The sequence below is a fragment of the Lacerta agilis genome, chromosome 2 (genome assembly GCF_009819535.1).
Source record: "Lacerta agilis isolate rLacAgi1 chromosome 2, rLacAgi1.pri, whole genome shotgun sequence".
NCBI classification, from domain to species: Eukaryota; Metazoa; Chordata; class Lepidosauria; order Squamata; family Lacertidae; genus Lacerta; species Lacerta agilis.
Genome location: NC_046313.1, coordinates 30,282,657 through 30,305,034, shown reverse-complemented (window position 1 = coordinate 30,305,034; position 22,378 = coordinate 30,282,657). Strand labels below are relative to the sequence as shown.

The window sequence follows — 22,378 nt, the reverse complement described above, 5'->3', positions numbered from 1 at the left end:
TGGGTGATAGGTAACCAGATTGTCTGAAAATCTGCCATCGACTTAACTCGTGAGATGCCCGCAACTACTGAAGAAATGCGCTCTGTGAATAGGCCTGCTCAGATATATTGCCACTGGAAAACCAGAGGCGATGTTTTATTCCATCTGCCTCGCCTTGATTCTGCTCTTGCAATCCAAAAAGGAAGAAGTCATCTCAGTAGATTTTGTAGGATTGGAGCATGTACTCTTTCTGGGCATCAGAGACCTTATCAAGTGCCTCCAAGGCTTTGGAACATTCTCTGCGAAGGAGGAGGGAGAGCCAGGGAGAATGCAAAAGAAAAAGAAGGTGAACAAAGAATCCCTTTGGGGGGGACAGATATTTTTGATACAGGTGGGTAGCCGTGTTGGTCTGCCATAGTCAAAACAAAATAAAAATTTATTTCCAGTAGCACCTCCAGTTGGTCTCTAAGGTGCTACTGGAAAGAAATTTTTATTTTGTTTTGACATATTTTTGAATCCGTTAATAGGATTATCCTGCCAGTTAGTAAATTTACCTACCCCTAGAGAACACTCTCCCCGACATACACACTCCCCTCCCCCTTTTGCAATGTTCACTTGCCGCTGTAGCATTCTGCATGGGAAACCTGATGCTGAACTAAGAATCCCCATGTCAGGAATTCAAGTGCCCAGTTCCAGGACCCCAAGAGACACATTTTCAGCACACTCCGTTTGCACCTGTGACTCCTTGTTATGCCCACCACATCCACACATACAAATTCTCTATAAGCTACCGGTAAGTCGCTTTCAAACCAGCTGTGACTCCAGCTTGCAATGGGCAATGAAATGGCAGCCTGAGGGACATCAGGCAGGGACTCGGCCTGAGTCTACCACCAGCCAGCTCAAGCCAAAGGAGGAAACTGCAGGAAGGACCAGACAAGGGAAACTCTGTTCAACAAGATGTGCAAGCAGCTGGGGATGCTTCCTGGCTTGTAAGAAGCTCCCTGATCAAGCTTGCCGAAGGTTCTGAGCAACTAAGAAACCTACTCTAGCCGGTTACAGACTGCCTCTGCTTCAACTTAGACTTTACAGCGGCTGCTTCTGGGATTTTTACCCCTCACCACTTATTCCCTTGCCCCTGCCTCTTAGGAGATTGTTGCTGATACGGCCTTCAAACAGACCAGGGAGTTGCATCAGGCATGGCTTTACTTTATTGTTCACCCCTTAATGTGCATCGTACCTGGCGAGAATCCCTTGTGTCTGTGCTTTCTTCACAAGGCTCTTCCTCACATACACGTTGTCCATCCCCAAAGTGGAAAACGCCCTGACAACCTGCGAGGAGTATGTGGGGAGGAGACACCCAATTTACTGATCAGCAAAAGAGACACAGGCAAGCAGCACAGAAGGTTCTATCTTACGTGCCTTTGAACTGCCCTGGTACCAACCTGTATGCGGACACCCTCACAGGTGTCTAGCTCCAGCATTTCCAACAGGGCAAAGAACAAATTCTTATTGCGAATGCCAAGGGCACCCTAGCGAGAGGCAGAGGAGCGAAGCGTCACTTATAAAAAGCAAAACAAGATGAAGAAAGGTTCCCATTTTCAAATTGGAATTTTATTCTTTTCAAAAAAAATTATTTATACTTTTCAGATATATACATTTCCCTGATTTTACAATCATTTTGACATTTTAAAACTTGACTTCCTTCCCCCTCTTTCTGCTGTTCCTTTAATTTATTTTTTAACATCTTCTGCATATCCAAATTAACTTAACTTACTCCTTAATTTATCTTCTTTAAATATTTTATTCTTAATGGTGTGCCACAATATTTAATCTGGCCGTCATTTCATGATCAGAGAGCACTTTTCTTCTCTCAATAAACAGGAAAATAGGTGCCAGTGCTCACCATGAAGTTGTTACAGTAAGTGCCACACTTTTTAAACAACAACAAAAACAGGCGCCAGTATTGCGTACTCCTTAGTAACCCCCGAAAAAAGCATTGCTTGCATAATAATAATAATAATAATAATAATAATAATAATAATAATAATAATGCCCATTTGGTGACTGCAAGCTGACAGCTCCAAGGCTATGTGACTAAACATGAAGTGTGACTTACTAATGCAATCACAGCCTTCTTTCGGATCTCATCTTTGTCATCCCTTAGCTGCCTATGGACAAAAAGGAAGCATTTCCTGACATTTCAGAGGAGAAGAAGAAAAATGTTCATATCCATGAGATTCCTTGCCCTCCCCCTAAAAAGAGATATTGGTTCCACTGTGATATCATTTCTCAACAATTTGAAAGAACCCTTTTCAAATATGCCCTTCTCAGTTCAACCAAAATGATAACCTCCTGATGCATATTTACAAACTTCCCATACCTGGATGTGAGATGCCAGAGACTAAGACTGCACTTATTTGGGAATGAATTAGTGAGGTTTAGTTCTCGGTAAACACGTATAAGATCAGGTTACAAGGCTGTGTACAGATGTGTGTTCGGCGTTTTTTTTGGGGGGGGACAATAGCAACAAGTGTCCTATTTCATGGTTTCCTTTGCACTAGCCTTGAATCAACTTAATCTCAGGGTCTTGGGTTCGAGCCCCACGTTGGGCAAAAAGATTCCCGTATCGCAGGGGGTTGGACTAGATGACCCTCATTGTCTCTTCCAGCTCTATGATTCTGATCCCGTGAACAGCAGTAGTTTACAGTGCAATCCTCTGGGGGAAACCCAAATTGCCGCCTGCTCCAGTTGAGCGCTGAAAAGAATGTGGATTCTAGTACATGAAATTACAGTTCAAATGCTGGGTTCTGTAAAATGTGTGGGCAGGTGCAGCCCTATAGCTCCTTTTGCACCCAGGCTGCACACATACAATACAATTAAAGCACCCTCTTCCAGAATCCTGGGAACTGTAGTTTAGCACACAGAGAGCTACAGTTTCCAGAACCCTTAACAAAAATCCAGTTCCCTGGTTTTTGGGGAGGGGGAAAATTTGCTTTTACAGGGTGTACACAGCCTCACACCAGGTGGCACTTTCTGTGGTTTGACCTCTGCAGCTGAGAAGTGTGAAAGTTGCAGCCACCTTTAGGTTCTCTATCACTGAAGGGGGGGGGAATGGAATATGCATTGAATTGTTGCCTTATCTTGCATCTTACTTCTCCACTATTTCCCAGACTCGCTTCTTTATGTTCAGTTCTTCAACAGTTGAGGCAACAGCCTGCCTCACAACCTGGGTGAAGGATGAGACACAAACTTGATATTGGCATCTAGGAATTCTGCTTTTATACCTATTGTTTCCTTGAACCATTAACCATAGTTTCTCAGTTTGAATTCTGTGGATAACTCAGGCTGTGTACACATTGCTGTTTACTTCAACCCCAGTGTGCTCCCACCACTGATATTTGAAGCAGAGTGCACATTATGTTAGCCACGATCCATATGTATCCTGTGGGATGTGGGTGGCACTGTGGGTTAAACCACAGAGCCTATGGCTTGCCAATCAGAAGGTCGGCGGTTCGAATCCCCGCAACGGGGTGAGATCCTGTTGTTCAGTCCCATCTCCTGCCCATCTAGAAGTTTGAAAGCATGTCAAAGTGCAAGTAGATAAATAGGTACTGCTCCGGCGGGAAGGTAAACGGCGTTTCCGTGCGCTGCTCTGGTTCGGCAGAAGCGGCTTAGTCATGCTGGCCACATGACCCGGAAGTTGTACGCCGGCTCCCTCGGCCAATAAAGCGAGATGAGCGCCGCAACCCCAGAGTTGTCCGTGACTGGACCTAATGGTCAGGGGTACCTTTACCTTTACCTTTACCTATATGTATCCTGTAGTTTCTTGAGAAATACTTGTGTGTGATGCACATGCCCTCAAAGTAGCTTCCATATGATTAAAAAACATAAGCTGTGGTTAAGCTGAGGTGTGTACATTTTTGACATCCGTTGCTTAGGCGCAGATGGCATCTGAATTGAATGGGACATGATGGAAAACTAGAGAATTTGGGTATTTTAAAAGGCAAGACAGAACTGTATTATAAAACCTAGTTCGCAAAACTGAGAAACCAAAGGGGACAGGTTTGAAAAGTTCAACATCACCAGAAAAGGTTCTTCGGACAACTTCTCCAGGAGCACATTGAACACCTCCTCCTCCAAGCCTTCCTCTTGGATGATTTCGAGCCCTATGGTAGTCAGCAGTTTTGCAGCGTCAACGCGATGCTGAGGGTGAAGAGGCAAAAAAGAGAACATGAACTATCCATTGAGCAAACGTCATGTGCTTGTGGTATTTCAACAGACTGTCCCTTCAACCTGCTCTTCATTCTGCTCCAGTAGGGCTGCCACTCTTTCTTCCACTATTCACCACTCCCCATCACTGCTTTTCTAATTATGTTTTACTGATTTTTCAAAGCTTACAAAAGCTGTTACAACACAAAGAAGAAGAAGAAGAAGAAGAAACTTAAAGAAAATAACAAAAGAAACTTCATAGGATATAGGACCCTGACCATTAGGTCCAGTTGCGGATGACTCGGGTTGCAGCGCTCATCTCGCTTTACTGGCCGAGGGAGCCGGCATACAGCTTCCGGGTCATGTGGCCAGCATGACTAAGCCGCTTCTGGCGAACCAGAGCAGTGCACAGAAACGCCGTTTACCTTCCCGCCGGAGCGGTACCTATTTATCTACTTGCACTTTTGACGTGCTTTCGAAATGCTAGGTGGGCAGGAGCTGGGACCGAGCAACGGGAGCTTACCCCGTGGCAGGGGCGTTCCTAGCCCCTTGGCTGCCCGGGGCGGGGGGAAGCCAAGAGGCACCCCTGGGGGGCGGGGCATCGCGGCACGTGCGTGCGTCATGACGTCATGACGCACGCACGCGCGGCGACGCCCCGCCCCCGGGGTATGCCGGGCGGGGACTTGGGGGCCTCGGCGGGCTGCAAAGAGCCCCGAAGCCGCAGCCTGGCGCCTCTTTGCACTACGGCAGCGGCTTCGGGGCTCTTTGCAGCCCACCGAGGCTCCGGAAGCGGCGGCCGGCATCCCCGGGGGCGGGGTATCGCTGCGTGTGCGTCATGACGCACGCACACGCGGCGACGCCCCGCCCCCGGGGATGCCGGGCCGCCGCTTCCGGAGCCTCGTCCGTGTGCGGTGCTGCTGCTCCCGGGGTGACGGAGGGAGCGGCGGCGCGTGGGAGGGGCCGCCGCTTGTCACCCCCACGCGCCGCCGCTCCCTCCGTCACCCCGGGAGCAGCAGCACCGCACACACCTGCCTAGGGGCGGCACGAGGGGTGGCCCGCCCCCACCGCCCCCACCCTACGACGCCCCTGCCCCGTGGCAGCGATTCGAACCCCCGACCTTCTGATCAGCAAGCCCTAGGCTCTGTGGTTTAACCCACAGTGCCACCCGCTGATACGGGAAAAGCTAAAAGCTTTTGTCCAGGATGCTGCCCCAAAGGCATGCATCGTCAAAGGCAGGTAAGATCCATGTTATTTTGTGCTTATATAAGAAATAAAAATCTGCTTTCTTATTTATTTTTTCCTTCTAGCCCGTTAACTCTAAAGACAGTTTCCCCACACCATCTCTTCTTCTCAAGCTGCATCCGCAACACGGACAAAACTTTTAAACTACTGAGAACATGAACGAATGGAACAATGGATGAGGGGAAATCCAGTGGTAGGAAGTCCTTGAAAAAAATAATACAATATTTGTAACCCAATCCCATGCATATTGTTCTAAGAAACAAACGTGATTGTTCTCAGAAACAAATCTCTAATTAAGGGTGCTTAAAGATGGTGGTAGGGACGCAGATGGTGCTGTGGGTTAAACCACAGAGCCCAAGGTTTGCCGACAGGCGCGTAGGGAGCAGCTTTGCTGCCCGGGGCGACAAAGCGGGGGCACCCCCCTGGGGGGCGGGGTGCCGCTCCCTAGCGCCAGATAGGCTTAAGATGGCCCTGGTCCCACTGAACTCATAGGAACCTATTTCTGAGTAAATATAGATAAACAGAATCGTTCTGTAAGATAGCTAAGCGGAGAGAGAAAAGCTCAGACAAATCTATATACCGGCACAGGACCTATTCAGCCAAATTCATCCATGAAAAAGCATGTAGAGAAAAAATAGTAAGCAAAATTTTGGATCCATGGACGAGCAAAAGAGTGGGCGGGAAATTCAGCCAAAATTGAGATACTGGCTCAATACACCACAGAAAGGGTTCTACAGAACAAAATTTGCTCACCTTGTACAAAGGAGAATACTGAAGCTGGTCAATAACAGTTTTGATAACTACAGGGTCAACTATGGCCATGTGCTTAATCAGCATGATCAAAGCCTAGAAGAGGAAGACATGGATGGAGAGAGAGCATGTATTCTAAGTGGGGCAAGGTGTGGGGAGACGAAGACAATTCGGGCTTCATGCCAAGAAGTCTCGTTTAACTAAATAATATTAAAGGTAGCATTAAAATAATGAGACAGTCCCTGAACCACTCCTGACAAACTGTAGGAAAGGAGATCCCAAAATGACTTTATGCAATTGCCCAACTCTTCTCCCAACGGCGTATTAGGAATCTGATCTTCTACAGTTTAAATCCTTTCAACTGATTCCTAAAGTTGTGTCTTTTTCTTCTTGCCTTTTCTTTGCATGGTGATGTCCCGACCGACCCCCCCCCCCATGGAAAATAGATGACACATGACACAATATATAAGGTTAATGGGCAGAAAAAGGCCACAACTTTATTGGTTACAGATGATGAGCGGTATTGGCTTAGGCATTGGATCTAACCAACTATATCTGACTGCAGCTTGTGTGCTGGGAGTCCAGGAGGGGTTAACCACCAGTAGAGGGAGTCCTGCTGATGCACATCAACTAGCCGCTCCCCCTGGGGTCACCGATAGGGGACATGCCTTAGGCTCTAACCTCCCTAGGTTTCGGACAGGGCCACGCCCCCCGGAATCCTTTAACGGAATACCCTTCAAAATGTGGGGCAGGTGATGGTGCAGCTTCCCCTCTTCACTTCTACAGAAATATTCCAATGCCTAACCGCCACTCAAGCCTAAAGGTCTCGCCCGCAACACCATCCCCTTCTAAGGACAGAAGTGGCTTTAGAAAACAAACCAACCAGGTTTTAAAAAGTAAGCTTCTAGCTTCCATGGAGAATGTGCAAATGTACAAACAAATGATATACGGTCAATGAGGTATTAGAAAAAAGCTAAGCACCCCATCACCATAGCTCTACAGCAGTGTTGGGTCTCCAGCTGTTTTCAGTCTACAATTCCCATCAACCCTGACCACTGGTCTTCCTTGCTAGGGATGATGGGAGTGGTAGTCCACAAACAGCTGGAGACCCAAGTCTGGGAAACACTGCTCTGCAGCCTAAATCTGATTCCCTCCTCTCGCACCGACTCCTGTGCCACAGCTGCTTTTATCTCTGTTGTTGTAGTTTAAGGGAGATCCAGCCCTGCATCTCCTAAGGCCTTGACTAGTTCAGTTTGCTCAAAGGTCTTCGTCCACTGTTGGGTGTGGCCACAGTACAGATCTGAGCTAAATGTTCTTGATTATGGCTATTCCTGTGCATGGCAGATTCCTCCCGTCTCAGGGCCATGACTAGCTAAGGAGAAGGGAAGCAAACTGGGGAAGGTGGCTGATAAATGTGCATTTTTATATTCTCTTAAATAGGGGGAATGAGCAATAACTGCAACTTCGCCCCTTGCCCTGTGAGAAGGCAGAATGCATTAGCAAGTTTTGTTTCTCCTTTCCCCTGTGATTGTCCTGGGGCAAATATTTCTCAGGGACTCACTTCCCAGAGGTATTCAGACCACAAAGCACAACTCAGATCTCCCTGTGCACTTATGTAACAGCCCCACCTGAATTTTCCTGTTACAGTCGTCCTGGGACAAGCACATAAACATAGTCTCTTGTGCGATTGGGTTATACTTGTCCAGGTACCCTAAGCAAAGGGCTGCATCGAATGTTACGCTGTCCAAGGGATCTTGTAGGTTCACCAACCGTCGCAGATTTCGGATTAAACTGGACCGGGCACCTATCCAATACCACTAGGGAAAGAGAGCAGCTGCATTAGGTGCAACAGTGATCCGAAAGCTGTTTAAATACGCCCAGAAAGAGAAGAAACTGGCAGAGCACATGTCTATCAGTAATACAGCACCACATATTACCTCAAGTTCAGGTGTCATTGACCATGCCTGCAGGGATACCTTCAACGCACTCAGTGTATCTTCTCTCCGATTCAGACTCACATCCTTTAGGTGTCTAATTAGCATTTTCATTACAGAGGTATCTAGGCAACCTGCTCCAGAGAATCAAGAGGCAGTGATCAAAGGGAAAAGCAAAAACTCCCGGGAAGTTTTATTTAATTAATGGCAGTATTTGCCACCCCTTAACTGAAGTTCTCTGCAGGCATACATAACATATTAAAAAAAAACCGCAAAGCAATAAAAATACAATTAGAGCAAAGATAAATAAATTCAAGCACAAGAGTTCTATGATAATGGAGGGGAAGCACATTACAAGGCAGAACAATATATGAGGAAATATATTCTAGACAGAATATTTTTCTTCCCTTTAAAGCAGAAATACCAAATCGACATCTGCTTGCCAGCTTGAGAGGACGGGTGTTGTTACTCTTTAGCAAACAAAAAGTGAAAGCAGGCGGCTTATTATTATGATTGGTTATTAATACTTCATATATTCCAGGCTGAGCTGCGCTATCCAAAAGAAGTTTGTAAGGCTGAGCCTTGGCTCAAATCTTGCTTACAGATGTGATTTCAGTCTTTCTAAAAAAGATCACTGGGCAATCTGCAGCCTGTGTGTTTATCTGAAAACAATTCTGCTAATTTCAGTTGGACTTGCTCCCAGTCCAGGGTTCCTTCCTTAATCTCACTCTGAAGTCCATCGGGAAATAGAAGTCTCCAATTCAATCAAAGTCCACGTGTGTCTAAAAATTTTGGTCCGGCATTCTAAGCAATCAAACAATTCAATCCAACAGAAAGTCATCTGAATATCAGCCCACACAGGAATCTCAAATGGTTATATCCCTGTAACAGAGGGGACCGGAAGTCACCTTTTACAATTCTGCCACAGTATGAAATGTGCAAAAGAAAGCTGGGGGGGGGGACCTCCTCTGCTTGCATGTGACAGGCCTATAATACACGAGGATTGCTATAAATGCACCGAGAAGCATTCCTCTGTGAATAATAACAGAAATTTAGCCACACCGGAAGGAAGAAGGAAGAAAAGAGCTCAAGTCCATCTAACTCTGGGTGTTGTTTTCCCCCCTGTCTAAACCAGGGCATGGTCAGCGCTAACTGTGGCTGTCCAAACAAGTTGGCTTCAAACTGTGCTGAACGATCTTGTGTTGTGTAGATAATGATCAGAGGCGAAATGTCACTCACCTAGCAAAGCCAGCGACCGTGCTGCTTCATACTGCAAAGGCAAGCTGTTGCATTCCTGGAACTGAGAGAATAAGTACTAATGGCAGGCCAGCTGGAAAGCACTTACTTACACGTGCATGAACATCTAAGCATATCGCAGGTGCACAGAATAGAAGTGGAAGGTTTCGAAAGACCAAAGCCAAGCACCCTGCCTGTCCAGTCACCAGGCCACAGCTCATTCCAAGATTGTATATATATATATATGCCATAAGCACAGAGGAGGCACGTGAAAAGCAAATACCCATAAATTGTGAAAGTCATATGCTCCAAATTCCCTCCAGCCTCAACAAGTTCTTAATATGGTAGGAAAACTTTCCCCAGTAATAACTATGGTGAGTCTTGCTCCAGTCCACAGTTACAAGGGGCTTTATATTTAACCTCAGAAGAGTCACAAGCATACCCATTTCCCTTTGGGCTATACCATTGCCAATGGTTAGATATGATGACTTAAAGGTAAAGGTAAAGGGACCCCTGACCATTAGGTCCAGTCGTGTCCGACTCTGGGGTTGCGGTGCTCATCTCGCTCTATAGGCCAAGGGAGCCGGCGTTTGTCGCAGACAGCTTCCGGGTCATGTGGCCAGCATGACAAAGCCGCTTTTCTGGCGAACCAGAGCAGCGCACGGAAACGCCGTTACCTTCCCGCCGGAGCGGTCCCCTATTTATCTACTTGCACTTTGACGTGCTTTCGAACTGCTAGGTGGGCAGGGGCTGGGACCGAATAACAGGAGCTCACCCCGTCGCAGGGATTCAAACCGCCGACCTTCTGATCGGCAAGCCCTGCTCCTGCATGTAGCAACAAATAAATAAAAAAATTCCTTCCAGTAGCACCTTAGAGACCAACTAAGTTTGTATGGTATGAGCTTTCCTGTGCATGCACACTTCTTCAGATAGTGTAGCAGTCACGTTCCCATCACACTCCTCCCTCCCAGATGCTACTGAGTATGAGGGAGATTCACGCCAGCACTAGCCAAGTGCCCCGTTTAGTAGCTACCGGTAGTTAGAAACTGAAAAGTCTGCTAATGCCCATCACAAGATGGCAACAGTCCATGGGGATTCTACTTACAGTTTTAAAAAGTGCAGATGTTGACAGATTCCTCGGCAACCCCGAGTTGTCAAGGGCCTAGGAAGACAGGCAGAGAAACCAGAATAATCACTAGGGCGGCCTCTCCCAATTCCTGCAGGAAACTGCAGAGAGATTTGTTTCTGTCTTGAAAAATATAAATGTACTACAAACTACAAGACTGCTTTCTGAAGAGGCTTTGAAAAGGCACGCAGCTGACCCGCAATCAATTGCTTTCTCTGGTCCACCACATCTTCGAACAAAAGGCATTCATCACCCACTATTGCCCCTACCGTAAACAAGTTGAGCTGTTCCCATCCACCTGGAACAGGTGCAAGGTAAGACAAGTCGCCACTTCGAAGTTTGCTGCTTTAGCTGAAAGGATTTCTGGGGAAGCACAACATGGGCAGAGAGTCTAGAGGCCAGCCAAACCTTTGCTCTATTTCTGCTGCCTCATTTCTATAACTTAACAGAGTTTAAAGAAGCAAACACACAATTAACAGCGGTTTTACCAGATGTTACCATGCCTACATCGGCGATTGAGTGTAACACGCAAAACATGGCCAATAGATGAAGTTGCTTGCTTCCCCAATAATGGTCTTGCCACCTCTGTATTCCTCCAAACCGGTTTTCCGAACGTGACTCAGAATTTAAAAAATAAATAAGCATCCCTAAGGTATGCAAACCTCTATATAGCAGGAAAAAGGTTAATAGGAATCTGCTTTATATTGAAAAAATTCCTTCCAGTAGCACCTTAGAGACGAACTAAGTTTGTTCTTGGTATGAGCTTTCATGTGCATGCACACTTCTTCAGAAAGTGTGCATGCACACGAAAGCTGAAGAAGTGTGCATGCACACAAAAGCTCATACCAAGAACAAAACTTAGTTGGTCTCTAAGGTGCTACTGGAAGGAATTTTTTTTATTATTTTTTACTATGGCAGACCAACACGGCTACCTACCTGTAACTGCTTTATACTGAGTTGGACCATTGGTTCATCTAGCTCAGTATTTTCTATACTGATCGGCAGCGGTTTTCTGGGGTTTCAAAGAGGAGACATTCTGAGTCTTTCTTGGAGGGACTGAACTTGGGAGCTTCTGCATATTTGTTATCAATGAGCAATGGCCCTTCCCTAGAGGCCTACACATTTGATAGGCACATGGATCTGAATCTTTATATGGGACCGCAGTGTCTTTCCATGGGAAATACAGCGGTACCTTCCGTTTTTGAGTGTCTCAGAAGCTAAACATTTCGGTTTTCGAACGCCGAAAACCCGGAAGTAATTGCTTCCGTTTTCGAACAAGCTTGGAAGTCGAACGGCTTGCTGAGTGTTTTTCACTTTTTTCCTTTTTTTAATAAATAACTTTTATTAATTTTTCATTAATAATACTCAGTTTAATCCAATGCCAAATCTTGCCACCTCATGTTTTTCAATTTTGCTAATGACTTGCAGTCAGCCGTTTTGCACCTCAGTTTTGAACGTTTCAGAAGTCGAACGGTCTTCCGGAATGGATTACGTTCAAGAACCGAGGTACCACTGTAATTCCTTACCTCTAATGTAAAAAGGAAGAGTCTGCTGGATCAGGCCAATGACCCATCTTGTCCAGCATCCTGTTCTCAAAGAGGCCAACCAGCTGCTCATGGGAAACCTGCAAGTCGGACCTGAGCACATGAGCAATCTCCCTGCCTGCCTTTCCAGCAACTGATACTCGGAAACATACTGTGCCTGACTGTAGAGACAAAGCACAGCCATGGATGGCTAGCAGCCCCTTGGCTGCCTTATTATCCTGCACGAATTATCTAATTCTCTTTTAAAGTCATCCAAGCTGGTGGCCATCATCAGTGAGTCCCAAAGCTTAACCAGTAAAAAGGACTTAATCTGCAATACTGTATGATTTCTGACCCGGAATCTTGGCACACTTTTAAAATTCTGATAATCTTAGCTTTGTGCTTTTTGTTGTGTTTCATTTAAAAGCAGATATCGCTCATATATTAAAGAAATCTGGAAGGGGACAACAACAACAGCAACAACAACAACAACAACAACAACAGACAACAACAACAACAACAACAACAACAACAACAACAAGCCTTTCGAAAGGCTTTGCCGAGTTCAAAAGAAACAGATAAGAAGTCTTAACTTTACCTGAGCTGCATAGAGTTGCTCAAGTTCCACAGGAGAATCTAAATAGTTTATGAGAGCCTGCAAGCACACAAAATAAAAAATTACACACACACACACACACAGAGAGAGAGAGAGAGAGAGAGAGAGAGAGAGAGAGAGAGAGAGAGAGAGCGAGAGAGGGAGAGAGAGAGGAGAAGCTGTAATTAAAAGTGTTTCTTGGATTCAGCTCAGTACATAACATGTATACAGCTCTCTGTAAACGGTGCTGAAAGCTTTTGCCAGCTTGCTTTGCCTGGCTACCCAACACCGTTAAGTCCCACTAAAGTGGTGAGTTTTAAATTGATTATCTTCTAGTTGCCTGTTAGGGAGATAAAGAGTGAGTGAGTACACCTCTGCCATGGATTCATTGTGTGACATTAATCATTGCTCTTTGCCTCAGTCTTGCACCTGTAAAATGGAAATAACAGTGACACTTCATAATGCAAGGATGGTTGCGATGGTAGAAAATAAATAAAAGGGCTGTCTTAGGGATAGGGTAGTAAAGTCCCACTGACAGTAGTGAGCCATGTAAATGACTTCAGCCTTCACAAAAAGAGTGTGAATACCCATAAAACAATATAAATTGCACCATGTGTCCATCTGAATTGATAAAGAATGGGCCTCCTCCATGTTTGCCAATTTACACATTTCAAACTGGTAATGAGGCACACGCAACAAAACTTTCCTCATCCCTGCCCTCATCCAGGGTAAAAAGCATATGCAACAATTAATCTAGAAATAATTCTTAAATCCGTTCTTGGCAGATGTCCCTGTTGCAAATCATAACCTTTGGCTTCTGACCTTGAGCCTTTCTGGATTCAAATTTTCCTTCTCAGTGAAGTTCTCTTTCTCCTTAATCCTTGCTAACTTGACATACTTTGAGAGGAATAGTCGGACCTGAGCAAGAGAAAAGACACCGTGATGGGCTGTTTAAAATTGGTTAATGCACTTGCAGAAAGTGTTAGCAATGCAGGCATAAAAATGAGCAAAGGAATCTAGTGCAATACAAATCCACACTGTACAAGAAAGTCCTTCAATTAAGCTGGGGAGATGCAGTTTTTTCATTACTGTTGATTGTACTACGAAGGCAGAAGATTCTTAAAATGTGGGGTAACTCTGATGTTCATGTAATGCAAATTGCACATTGGGACAGACAGAAATATATCCCCGGAAGAGGAAAGGGGCTGTATTAATCAATAACCAGCCAGAGGGCCTTCTTGGCAGTGGCACCCTCCCTGTGGAACACCCTCCCATCAGATGTCAAGGAGATACAAGATCTGCACAACTTTTAGAAGAAATCTGAAGGCTGTGATGTTTTCAATGTTCAACATTTTATTGTGTTTTTACAGTGCTTTTTTCTGGGGGACGCAAGGGTGCGCATATACCCCTAAACATTTTGTGAATCGAAGTTTGGCCTCATTGAGGGGCAGTATTTCAATATGAGTAGGAAAGGAGAGTACCCATCAACATTTCTTTAAGGAAAAAGCACTGTGTTTTTATATGTGCTGGAAGCCACCAAGAGTGGCTGGGGAAACCAACCAGATGGGCAGGGTACAATAATAAAAATTTTATTATTATTATTTCAAAATGTAGTAAATATATTAACAGTACGCAAGCCCTGTTGCATTTGGTGGCAACCACTGCATGCCAGCACATGCACACCACCACGTCGGTTAGCCCTAAAGGCCAGTAGGTGTTGCAATAACTGCAGACCCTCCAAGTGTCCCTGTTTTCCATTTCACCAATGAAATAGGGGCATCCTAAGAAAAAGTGGGACATTCCAGGATGAAATCAGAAACGGGGATGGCTTCTCTAATCAGGGATGTCCCTGGAAAATAGGGACACTTGGAGGGTTTGCTATGTAACTGTCATTTCCGAAGCTGATGAGACATGAGAGATTGTTAAAAAAACAAAAAAACAAGTGGCTTGCAAACACTTGGGCAATACTGAAATATGAAATTTAACTCTGAAAAACACATACAATATACTTGTATGTAATCATCCCCCCGGTGTATTTGGTGCATTAAATAATAAATTTTGGTGCATTAAATAATAAAATTCTGGTGCATTAAATAATAAAATTTTGTTTCCATTGCTATTCATGTCTGAGAGGCCAGTTGAATCCAAAAGGCGAATGAAATCAGTGAGGTGAGTCCCACACAGACAGTTCTGCTAAAGGGCAATATTAGCACCTAAAAATTCTCAGATTGACTTGGTAGACAAAGATGAGCAATCTGTGATATGCTATTACCACCTACTGGATACTGGAGGAAGCAGACAAACACGGCTGTATGTGAAAACTCCCCCGTCCAAAGAAGTTAGATAATTTTCTTTTGTGGGCTTGTTCCTTTCATTATTCTGTTAACTTATATTTATAAGACAATCAAGTTGGTCTAAGAGAGAACTTCCATTTTGTTTTACCAATATCTGCAAATATATTTGCAAGCCAGCGGTCAGTTTAACACCAGTGTTAGCACCAGCATAGAATAGCCTGAATCCTTTGCGCTCCTAGCAGCAAAGCTTGGAGATTTAGCTTAAAGGAATATTCATTTAAAGTCAGGCCTGTAGACTTAGAAACCTATCTCTTGCCTTTTCTTCAGGGCCTTTTTCTTCTGCTTTTCCAACTTCTTCCGATATGGGCATTGCTTCTTCAAGCTAGCTGCATCAGGCTGCTCAACTATTCTGGGCTGGACAAAGGTGACCACAGGCATGAAGGTTCTCCACTCTGAAGGAGAACACGGGTAAGTTACACGAGGAATCTGAGGATGAAAAATATTAAAACACTAAGACTACTACAGGAACGAAGCAAAGCGATCTTATTGTCAGAAATACATTTGTCTTGGTTAGACACATGTATGGGAAACCACAATACAGTATGGGAAGAATTCAGTGTAGCCATAAGTGGTGTATGCATGCACACAATGAGATTTCCCTCCCCATTCTGCTTTGCTCCACTTAAACTTATTATGGAGGTTACCCCAACCTTTTAGAGAAGATCTAGGCTGGGGATGCGGACGGCTGCAGTCCCATTGCACAAGCAGATCGTGTTCCCCACACACAACCACATTGGAAACACCTTCTTTCCCTCAAAGAATTCTGGGATCTCTGGTCTATTAAGGGTTGCTGAGTTTAACTCTTTGAAGGGCAAACTACAGTGCCCATAATTCTTTGAGGGAAAGAAGGTGCTTTTTAATGTGCTTTAAAGTTATAGTGTGTACACAGCCTTAGCCTTTGCTATGGCCACATGCATCAAAATGCTTATACCAAAGTACAAGACCACTCGTAGGCATTTCTCCCCTTCTAACAAATATACAAGGGCGGACTTTGGTAATATGGCACCCTGATAAAGGACAAAATTCAGTGCCCCCCTAACTTGAGTAGGTACCCGTATAATATAGACTTTTTTTGTGGTCCCTCTGTGCAGGGGAACTGCCTGCATGGCCCTAACTCCAACACTGTAAATATTTCAGAATGCCGCTGCTTATTCCTGGATGGTAAGTTTTTCCTTGCTCGCCCCGTTTGAACCTGTGGTTCTGTAAGCTCCAGACTGGGCATTCTTCAACAACAACAACACACAAATTCTTCACTGAGACCCGCGTCATTCAGTAGAGCAAGCCATACTTAAAAATGAAAACATGCCTCTGCTATCCTTGTGCGATGTTTCGTCGCATGTCACAGAACTTTCAGTTTACACCACTTCTGTTTATTTATTTATTATATAGAAAGTGACATTCATCATTTGGATGGGGAGGGTATGTGTGGAGGGAAACTGTAAAATATTGTCAGTGAGTATGTCTTCCTATGTGGCACATGATTTCTGAAGAGCAGCAGCCCCCAGAGTTCCTTCAAGGTTCTGGGATGGAACAGGGTCCAGCAGCAGGAAAGAGGGACAATGTGTAAAGAGCATTTGTCGTTTGTTTATAATTAATACACATTCATGCGGTGACTTACATGCCTAGCTATAAATACAAATCAAGCTGGTAGAAGCCAAATAAGCCGAAAACAAAGCAAGCTGGGAAAGTTACAGAATTCCAACTAGTCCTCTGGTTTCTCAAAACAGGCAAGGCTTGATGCAAGCAGGCAGGCAGCAGATGGGTTAACAAGCGCGTGCCTAACACAGGAAAATAATTCTTGGACATGATTGCAGGCACAGCTAGGTAAAAAGAATTCTGCATTCCATGCATGCACATAGGAAGGAGGCCATTCAGAGCCAGGATCGGAAAGTGGATTTTGCCCCCTCTGCCAGATTGTTTCCAAGTGCAATGTTTTATTTTTTTCCCCCCGTAGGAGAAATTGATAGCCATCTGCTTTCATGGAGGGAAGTAAAAAGCTGCTGCGACTGTTCCAAAGCAGTCAAAATCCCTGGTGTCTAGGCTGAGGGTAAAGTTTTGCCTCCGAGAGGCTGTTGCAGATCTGTAGCCCATATACTTTGTTCAGCGCAGAACACAAGAGCCACTGAGAACTTGGGGGGGGGTGCCTTATCTACATAGCCCCATCCCTTCATCAGCATAGCTCCACCCTTGGAACCACTTCATGCCAAGAGTTGCAAAGGGTATTTCAAAATGGCTTTTACGGATAAGGATCATTGGGCTCCAGCTATGACCTGGTGGACGGAGCTTCTTGGCATCGTGGGCTGGACAGGCTTCCCAGATCCTAAAAGGTGAAAGCAGAGGAAAGCCCATCACTAGGCAGAGGAGTATGTTACCTTGGTGGTAGTCAGCTTTTTATCTGTTTAACACCAATGCTATTGTGCTGCAGCACACAAAACCAGGACCAAAACAAAACAAAACAAGCTTTGAATGGTGTTAAAAGTTACAGGACATGCACTGTTGTGTGGACTCTGCAAAACAATGTGTACGTAGAGAAGCAGATATCCGACATTATACCCCTTCTGGCAGCACCCTGAGGCAGAAATCCTATGTCCACTCAGGGCCAAACTTGAACCACATGCTTATTAAACATGTTTTTGCCAGTTCTACTGTAAGTGCAAGAGACAGATGGTGAGAGAAAAAATCCATGGAGCTGGACCGGGGTGGGGGGCGGGTGGATAACGAAACTTTCAAGCCCGTGTCAATTCCATTCAGGAACTTACAAATCTGAAAAGTTTGTGGATGACTCTGTTGCTTGGTATGAGTTGTGGGCAAAAGTGAGCCTTACTGAACTACAGTGGTACCTCGAGCTACAAACGCCTCAGGTTACAAACGCTTCAGGTTACAACTCCGCTAACCTGGAAGAGTTACCTCGAGTTGAGAACTTTGCCCCAGGATGAGAACGGAAATCGTGTGCTGGCGGCGCAGCAGCAGCAAGAGGCCCCATTATTACTGAAAGCACGCCTAGTTAAGAACAGTTTTTTTTCTTCATTTGCAAGGAATCGTACAAAACAAAGTGGCACAAATAAAGACAAGTTCCAGGGTGGCAACAGAAAGCAAACTAAAAATGCTTTTGCAGTTCATCAGAACTATCCAGCAATATCAAGTTATAGGAAAAACTGGTGCTATTAACAGTAACCCTTCTAGTTGGTTAATTGATTTGGCAACTTCCATGCACACTTGAAGGGAAGAATCCGGCCTGAAGCCTGGATCTAGCAGCTACCAGTTCACACAATAATAAAGGATACAATCAACATCACATTATTTCCTGAAGTTCTAACTCACCATTGTCCCTGTAATATCTCATCATAGAGCTCCATGATAACTTTTGAGGCACTTTGACACCGCAAGTGTTCTCTGGGAGCATTTTTGTCCCACCCATTTTTGTCCCTTTTTACTGCAAGCCTGGCTTTGATCACTTCAGAAGTTGATGGAAGACAGATATTTCAGCCAACACCTGGTGGTTCATGAGGACTCATTGTTCCTGAGCTCGGAGTGAGTGATGTCATAAACCACTACTATGATTAGCCCTTTGTTTTACATACCCCCAAGCATACCTCAGAAGTGAGAATGATTCAGTTCCAAGTATTTCTTCAGCCTGATACTGATCATCTCAATCTGTTTCAATATGGTTTCTGACTGGTTTGGGGATCCAAGACTGTCCTGATGGATGATCTACCCCAGACCCTCCACGTGACCCTATTTTGCAGGAACATTCCCGGATTTACAGAAGCCTTATCTGTATTATTATTCTGATTTGATCCTGGAATGTCCCGCTTTTCCTCAGGATGTCCCTATTTTCATGGGAAAAATGTTGGAGGATATGAAGTTATATGATGCCCGAGCCAAGGAGATAAGTAACTATACAACCTTTAGAAGACATTAAACATTGATATTTAATGCTTATTGTGTTTTTATATATGTTGGAAGTCACCCAGAGTGGCTGGGCCAACCCAGTCAGTTGGGTGGTGTATAGGTAAATAATAAAACTGTTGTTGTTGTTGTTGTTGAATAGGATGTCCCTATTTCCATCAGAAAAATGTTGGAGGGTATGCTATCCCAGAAGCTGGGACAGGAGTAGGAGCATCCCTATTGGTTCTGCTGACTCTCTTACCAGCTTTCAGTACCATTGGCCACTGCATGCTATGAACCGGCAGAGATAGGATTTGAAGGCATTGTTTTATAGTGGTTCTAATCCGCCTTGGAGGGTAGGTTTCAGGTGGTGATAGCAGCTTACGGTTTGACACCATGGCCTTTGGCTTAGTGAATTCCACAGAATTCATCTATCCCTCATCTTGTTTAACATCTTCATGAAACCATTGGGATGGTGTCATTGGAAGGGAAAGCCCTGCCAGCCTTCTCATGTATTCAGGAGCTCTAGTCCCTTCCTGAGACAACATATTCATTTGCTTAGCCCCTTAAGGCCCCACTGCAAGCTACCCAGAGTCTTCCTTTGCCTTGCCTTCTTCAACCTGCCTTGCTTTTCTGGTTATCACTGCTGCCTCAGCATAATGGCAGTGTCCAGACCTCTTCCCCTGGCCTCTCCCAAGGGCAACCACTATTGCTTAGGCACCACTGCTGGAATTATCCAACATTGCCCCTCACGTCTGAACCATTCTGCATACTGCTTCAGAAGCTGGTGAAGCTAAAGATGGGATTACATATTTATAATAAGTGAATGAAAAATTAACGTACTAGCCATCCCAGTGAAATCCAGCAAGAACCATGATACTAGTGTAAGTGATTTAAGGAACTGGACACAGAATCTTTCAGAACCATTTTGTATGTACTACAGTGGTTTGGTTGGAGGTTGTTATTTGGAGTTCTCAAAACAGCAATGTCATATTAGATTTATTTATGCCAGAACAGAATCCCCAAGTTGCTTTTGAAACATAAAGTGTGTGGCAGAAAGTACAGGGAGGGGTCTTGGAGTGAGTTATAAAAAAAAAAATAGCAGTACAAGAGCAAGGTAAAATAAAACTCAAGACTGGACGTGAAAGTTTCTATAGAAATAGCAAAATACCGTAATGAGCTGGTAGAATAGCTAATAGCTCTAGCTGTTATTAGAAGAACTAATAACTATGTTCATTCTTAAACTGACTTAGTTAAATTTATGAGGTGTTTTATTTCAATGATGGGGGAAACGAGAAGGCCATTTATGGGGAATGCTGTAGCTCTAGCCGAACTAGATCCTTACCAGGCCACCTTCACTGTGTGGTTTCTGGTTCCAGAAGAACGTGCAAGAATCGTGTGGCAAGAGGTTAATAACATCCAACATCCTCTGTCACATTGCAAGGGTTCTGTGGCGTGCGCCACTCAGGTCATGCGGCCTAGCCTCATGGGATGCCACGAAAGTGTTGAGCAGCAGCCATTTTTTGTCCGCGACAAACAGAAAAACTATTGCAATCTTGTAACACATTTAAGCAATGGGTACCTTGTTAGACATTTCCCCCCTGAGCACCTGGCCCTAGTTTATTTGATTCACTGCATGGGGCTCTTGAACGTTCAGGTGAACCTGAGGAGGAATTTGTTCATATTAATTCCGACAAGGGAGTTCTGAAAACACAACTGTATCTTGAATCTATATATATACTTCTGTTTTGCTGTTTACAGGCCATTAAACTGCAAAGGGAACAATGCCAGAGGCCTTGTTGCTTTATGTAATCTTGATTATAACAGAATGGAAACCCGGTGTAAACAAACCTGAAAACCTATATAATTTTTTTGTACATTAAACCTCTGGAGGATATTCCGCTTAATGTAAGAAGCTGCCTTAGACCAAGTCAGACCAGTGATCTATCCACCTCAGTATCTTCTTCACTGACTGGCAGTGGCTCTCCAAAGTTTCAGAGATGGGACAGTCCTATCCCTACATGGAGAAGCTGGAGATTGAACCCAGGACATTTTTCATGCAATGCAGGGGCTCTAACACTGAGCTACAGCCCCTTCTTTCGTGACTAGTTTGCGCAAATTGTGGAACTTGAGTTAAAATGCTTTTTAAGCCCAGAACTGAAAGAGTACCTTTAAACTAACCTACAGTATACATACTGTATATACTTGAGTATAAGCCTAGTTTTTCAGCACATTTTTTGTGCTGAAAAAGCTGTCCTCGGCTTATACTTGAGTGAGGCGGACGGTGGGGGCGGCGAGAAAGAAGCCCTTTCTCTCCGCTCATGCCGCCACCCGCTCTCCCCAGTCAACCATTCCTTAAGAAGTGTACAAGAACAGCGGTTCTTTACTCTCCCCAGGCAGCTTGTTCCATTCCTGAACTGCTCACATAAATGCAAACTTGGCAAAGGAGGAACAGGAAGGAGCAGCCCAAAGGGCTGCTTTCGGGTTGCTCGTTCCTCCTCCTCCTCCACAGCGGCAAAGGTGAACCGGCTTATACTCGAGTCAATAAGCTTTCCCAGGTTTTTGTAGGAAAATTAGGTGCCTCGTTTATATTCGGGTCGGCTTATACTCGGGTATATATACGGTAGTCATATTAATGGGTGAGTGTGGTAGAGCCCTAATGTGTAATTTTGTCACTGACCAGAGGAAGCAAAAAGTGGCATATTCTGCTTTGACACAGTGAGATATCACACTGCTCGGAGCCAGCTGGCATCCCTGCAGCATGATCAGCCACAAGAAAAGCTGGAAATGAAGTATAGGTGTCTACATGGTGGGGCTGGGCAGAGCAATCCTAAAACAACTTCTAGTCTAGGGTTAAAGTCAGAGAGGCACTGGAAAGGATGGTGGATACTGTGACCCTAGACCAGGATAGGAATTCAGAGAGGGTCTCCGTACCTGACCTGCCAGCAGGTAAATGGAAATTCCATGTCCTACTGTCTTTCAGACCTGCCTTACCTGATGGCCTGCAGCCAAGTTTGGTGGGCTGATGTTAATTCCATCCTCACAAACCATCTCTAACCATTACTTGCCTATGGAGATGTGTTGCCTGCCAGAATCTGATAGCATGGGGCACCGAGGGATCCAAGCATTAGAGCCATGCTGTGCTGCCAGTGTTGCACGGAGTTTGGTACTCCTTGTGAGTCCTGACAGCCTCATGAGTGGAGACATGATAGCACTCTTCAAATACCTGAAGCGACATTACATGTTAGAGAACAAAGTGCTGCCCCAACGGGGAAAACTAGGGGCCCCTCCAGACTGGTGTTTTACTGTGGGTAGACTCTGCAACTTTCTCTTGACGCAACAGTGTGTTAGAAGTGGATTTTTTGCTGCTCTTGTTTGTTCCGCAATGCTTCCCCTTGCTCTTATTTAACAAAAACAAAGCCAGAACATTTGTGGTATAAAAAAAAGTTGTGGGTTTTCAGCAGGAAGTTAGGGGATATGCATCGATTGGAAACGAATCAGTATGACAGGCTCAAAGCTTCTGAAGGTGCAAATAGCACTGG

At 44.9% G+C, this 22,378-nt stretch overlaps 1 protein-coding gene across 1 annotated transcript; it reads right to left on the bottom strand.

Annotated features, from left to right (window-relative positions):
* Window positions 1-111: 111 nt before the first annotated feature.
* HEATR9 (HEAT repeat containing 9) lies at window positions 112-21,887 on the bottom strand. The gene is given in 15 exon segments (XM_033136065.1): window positions 112-278; window positions 1,217-1,308; window positions 1,422-1,508; window positions 2,096-2,147; window positions 3,132-3,205; window positions 4,063-4,182; window positions 6,184-6,276; window positions 7,809-7,997; window positions 8,118-8,248; window positions 9,354-9,414; window positions 10,456-10,512; window positions 12,598-12,654; window positions 13,417-13,512; window positions 15,186-15,398; window positions 21,831-21,887. Coding segments are annotated over 15 exon segments (1,464 nt in total). The 3' UTR covers window positions 112-193.
* Between the last annotated feature and the right edge of the window lie 491 nt (window positions 21,888-22,378).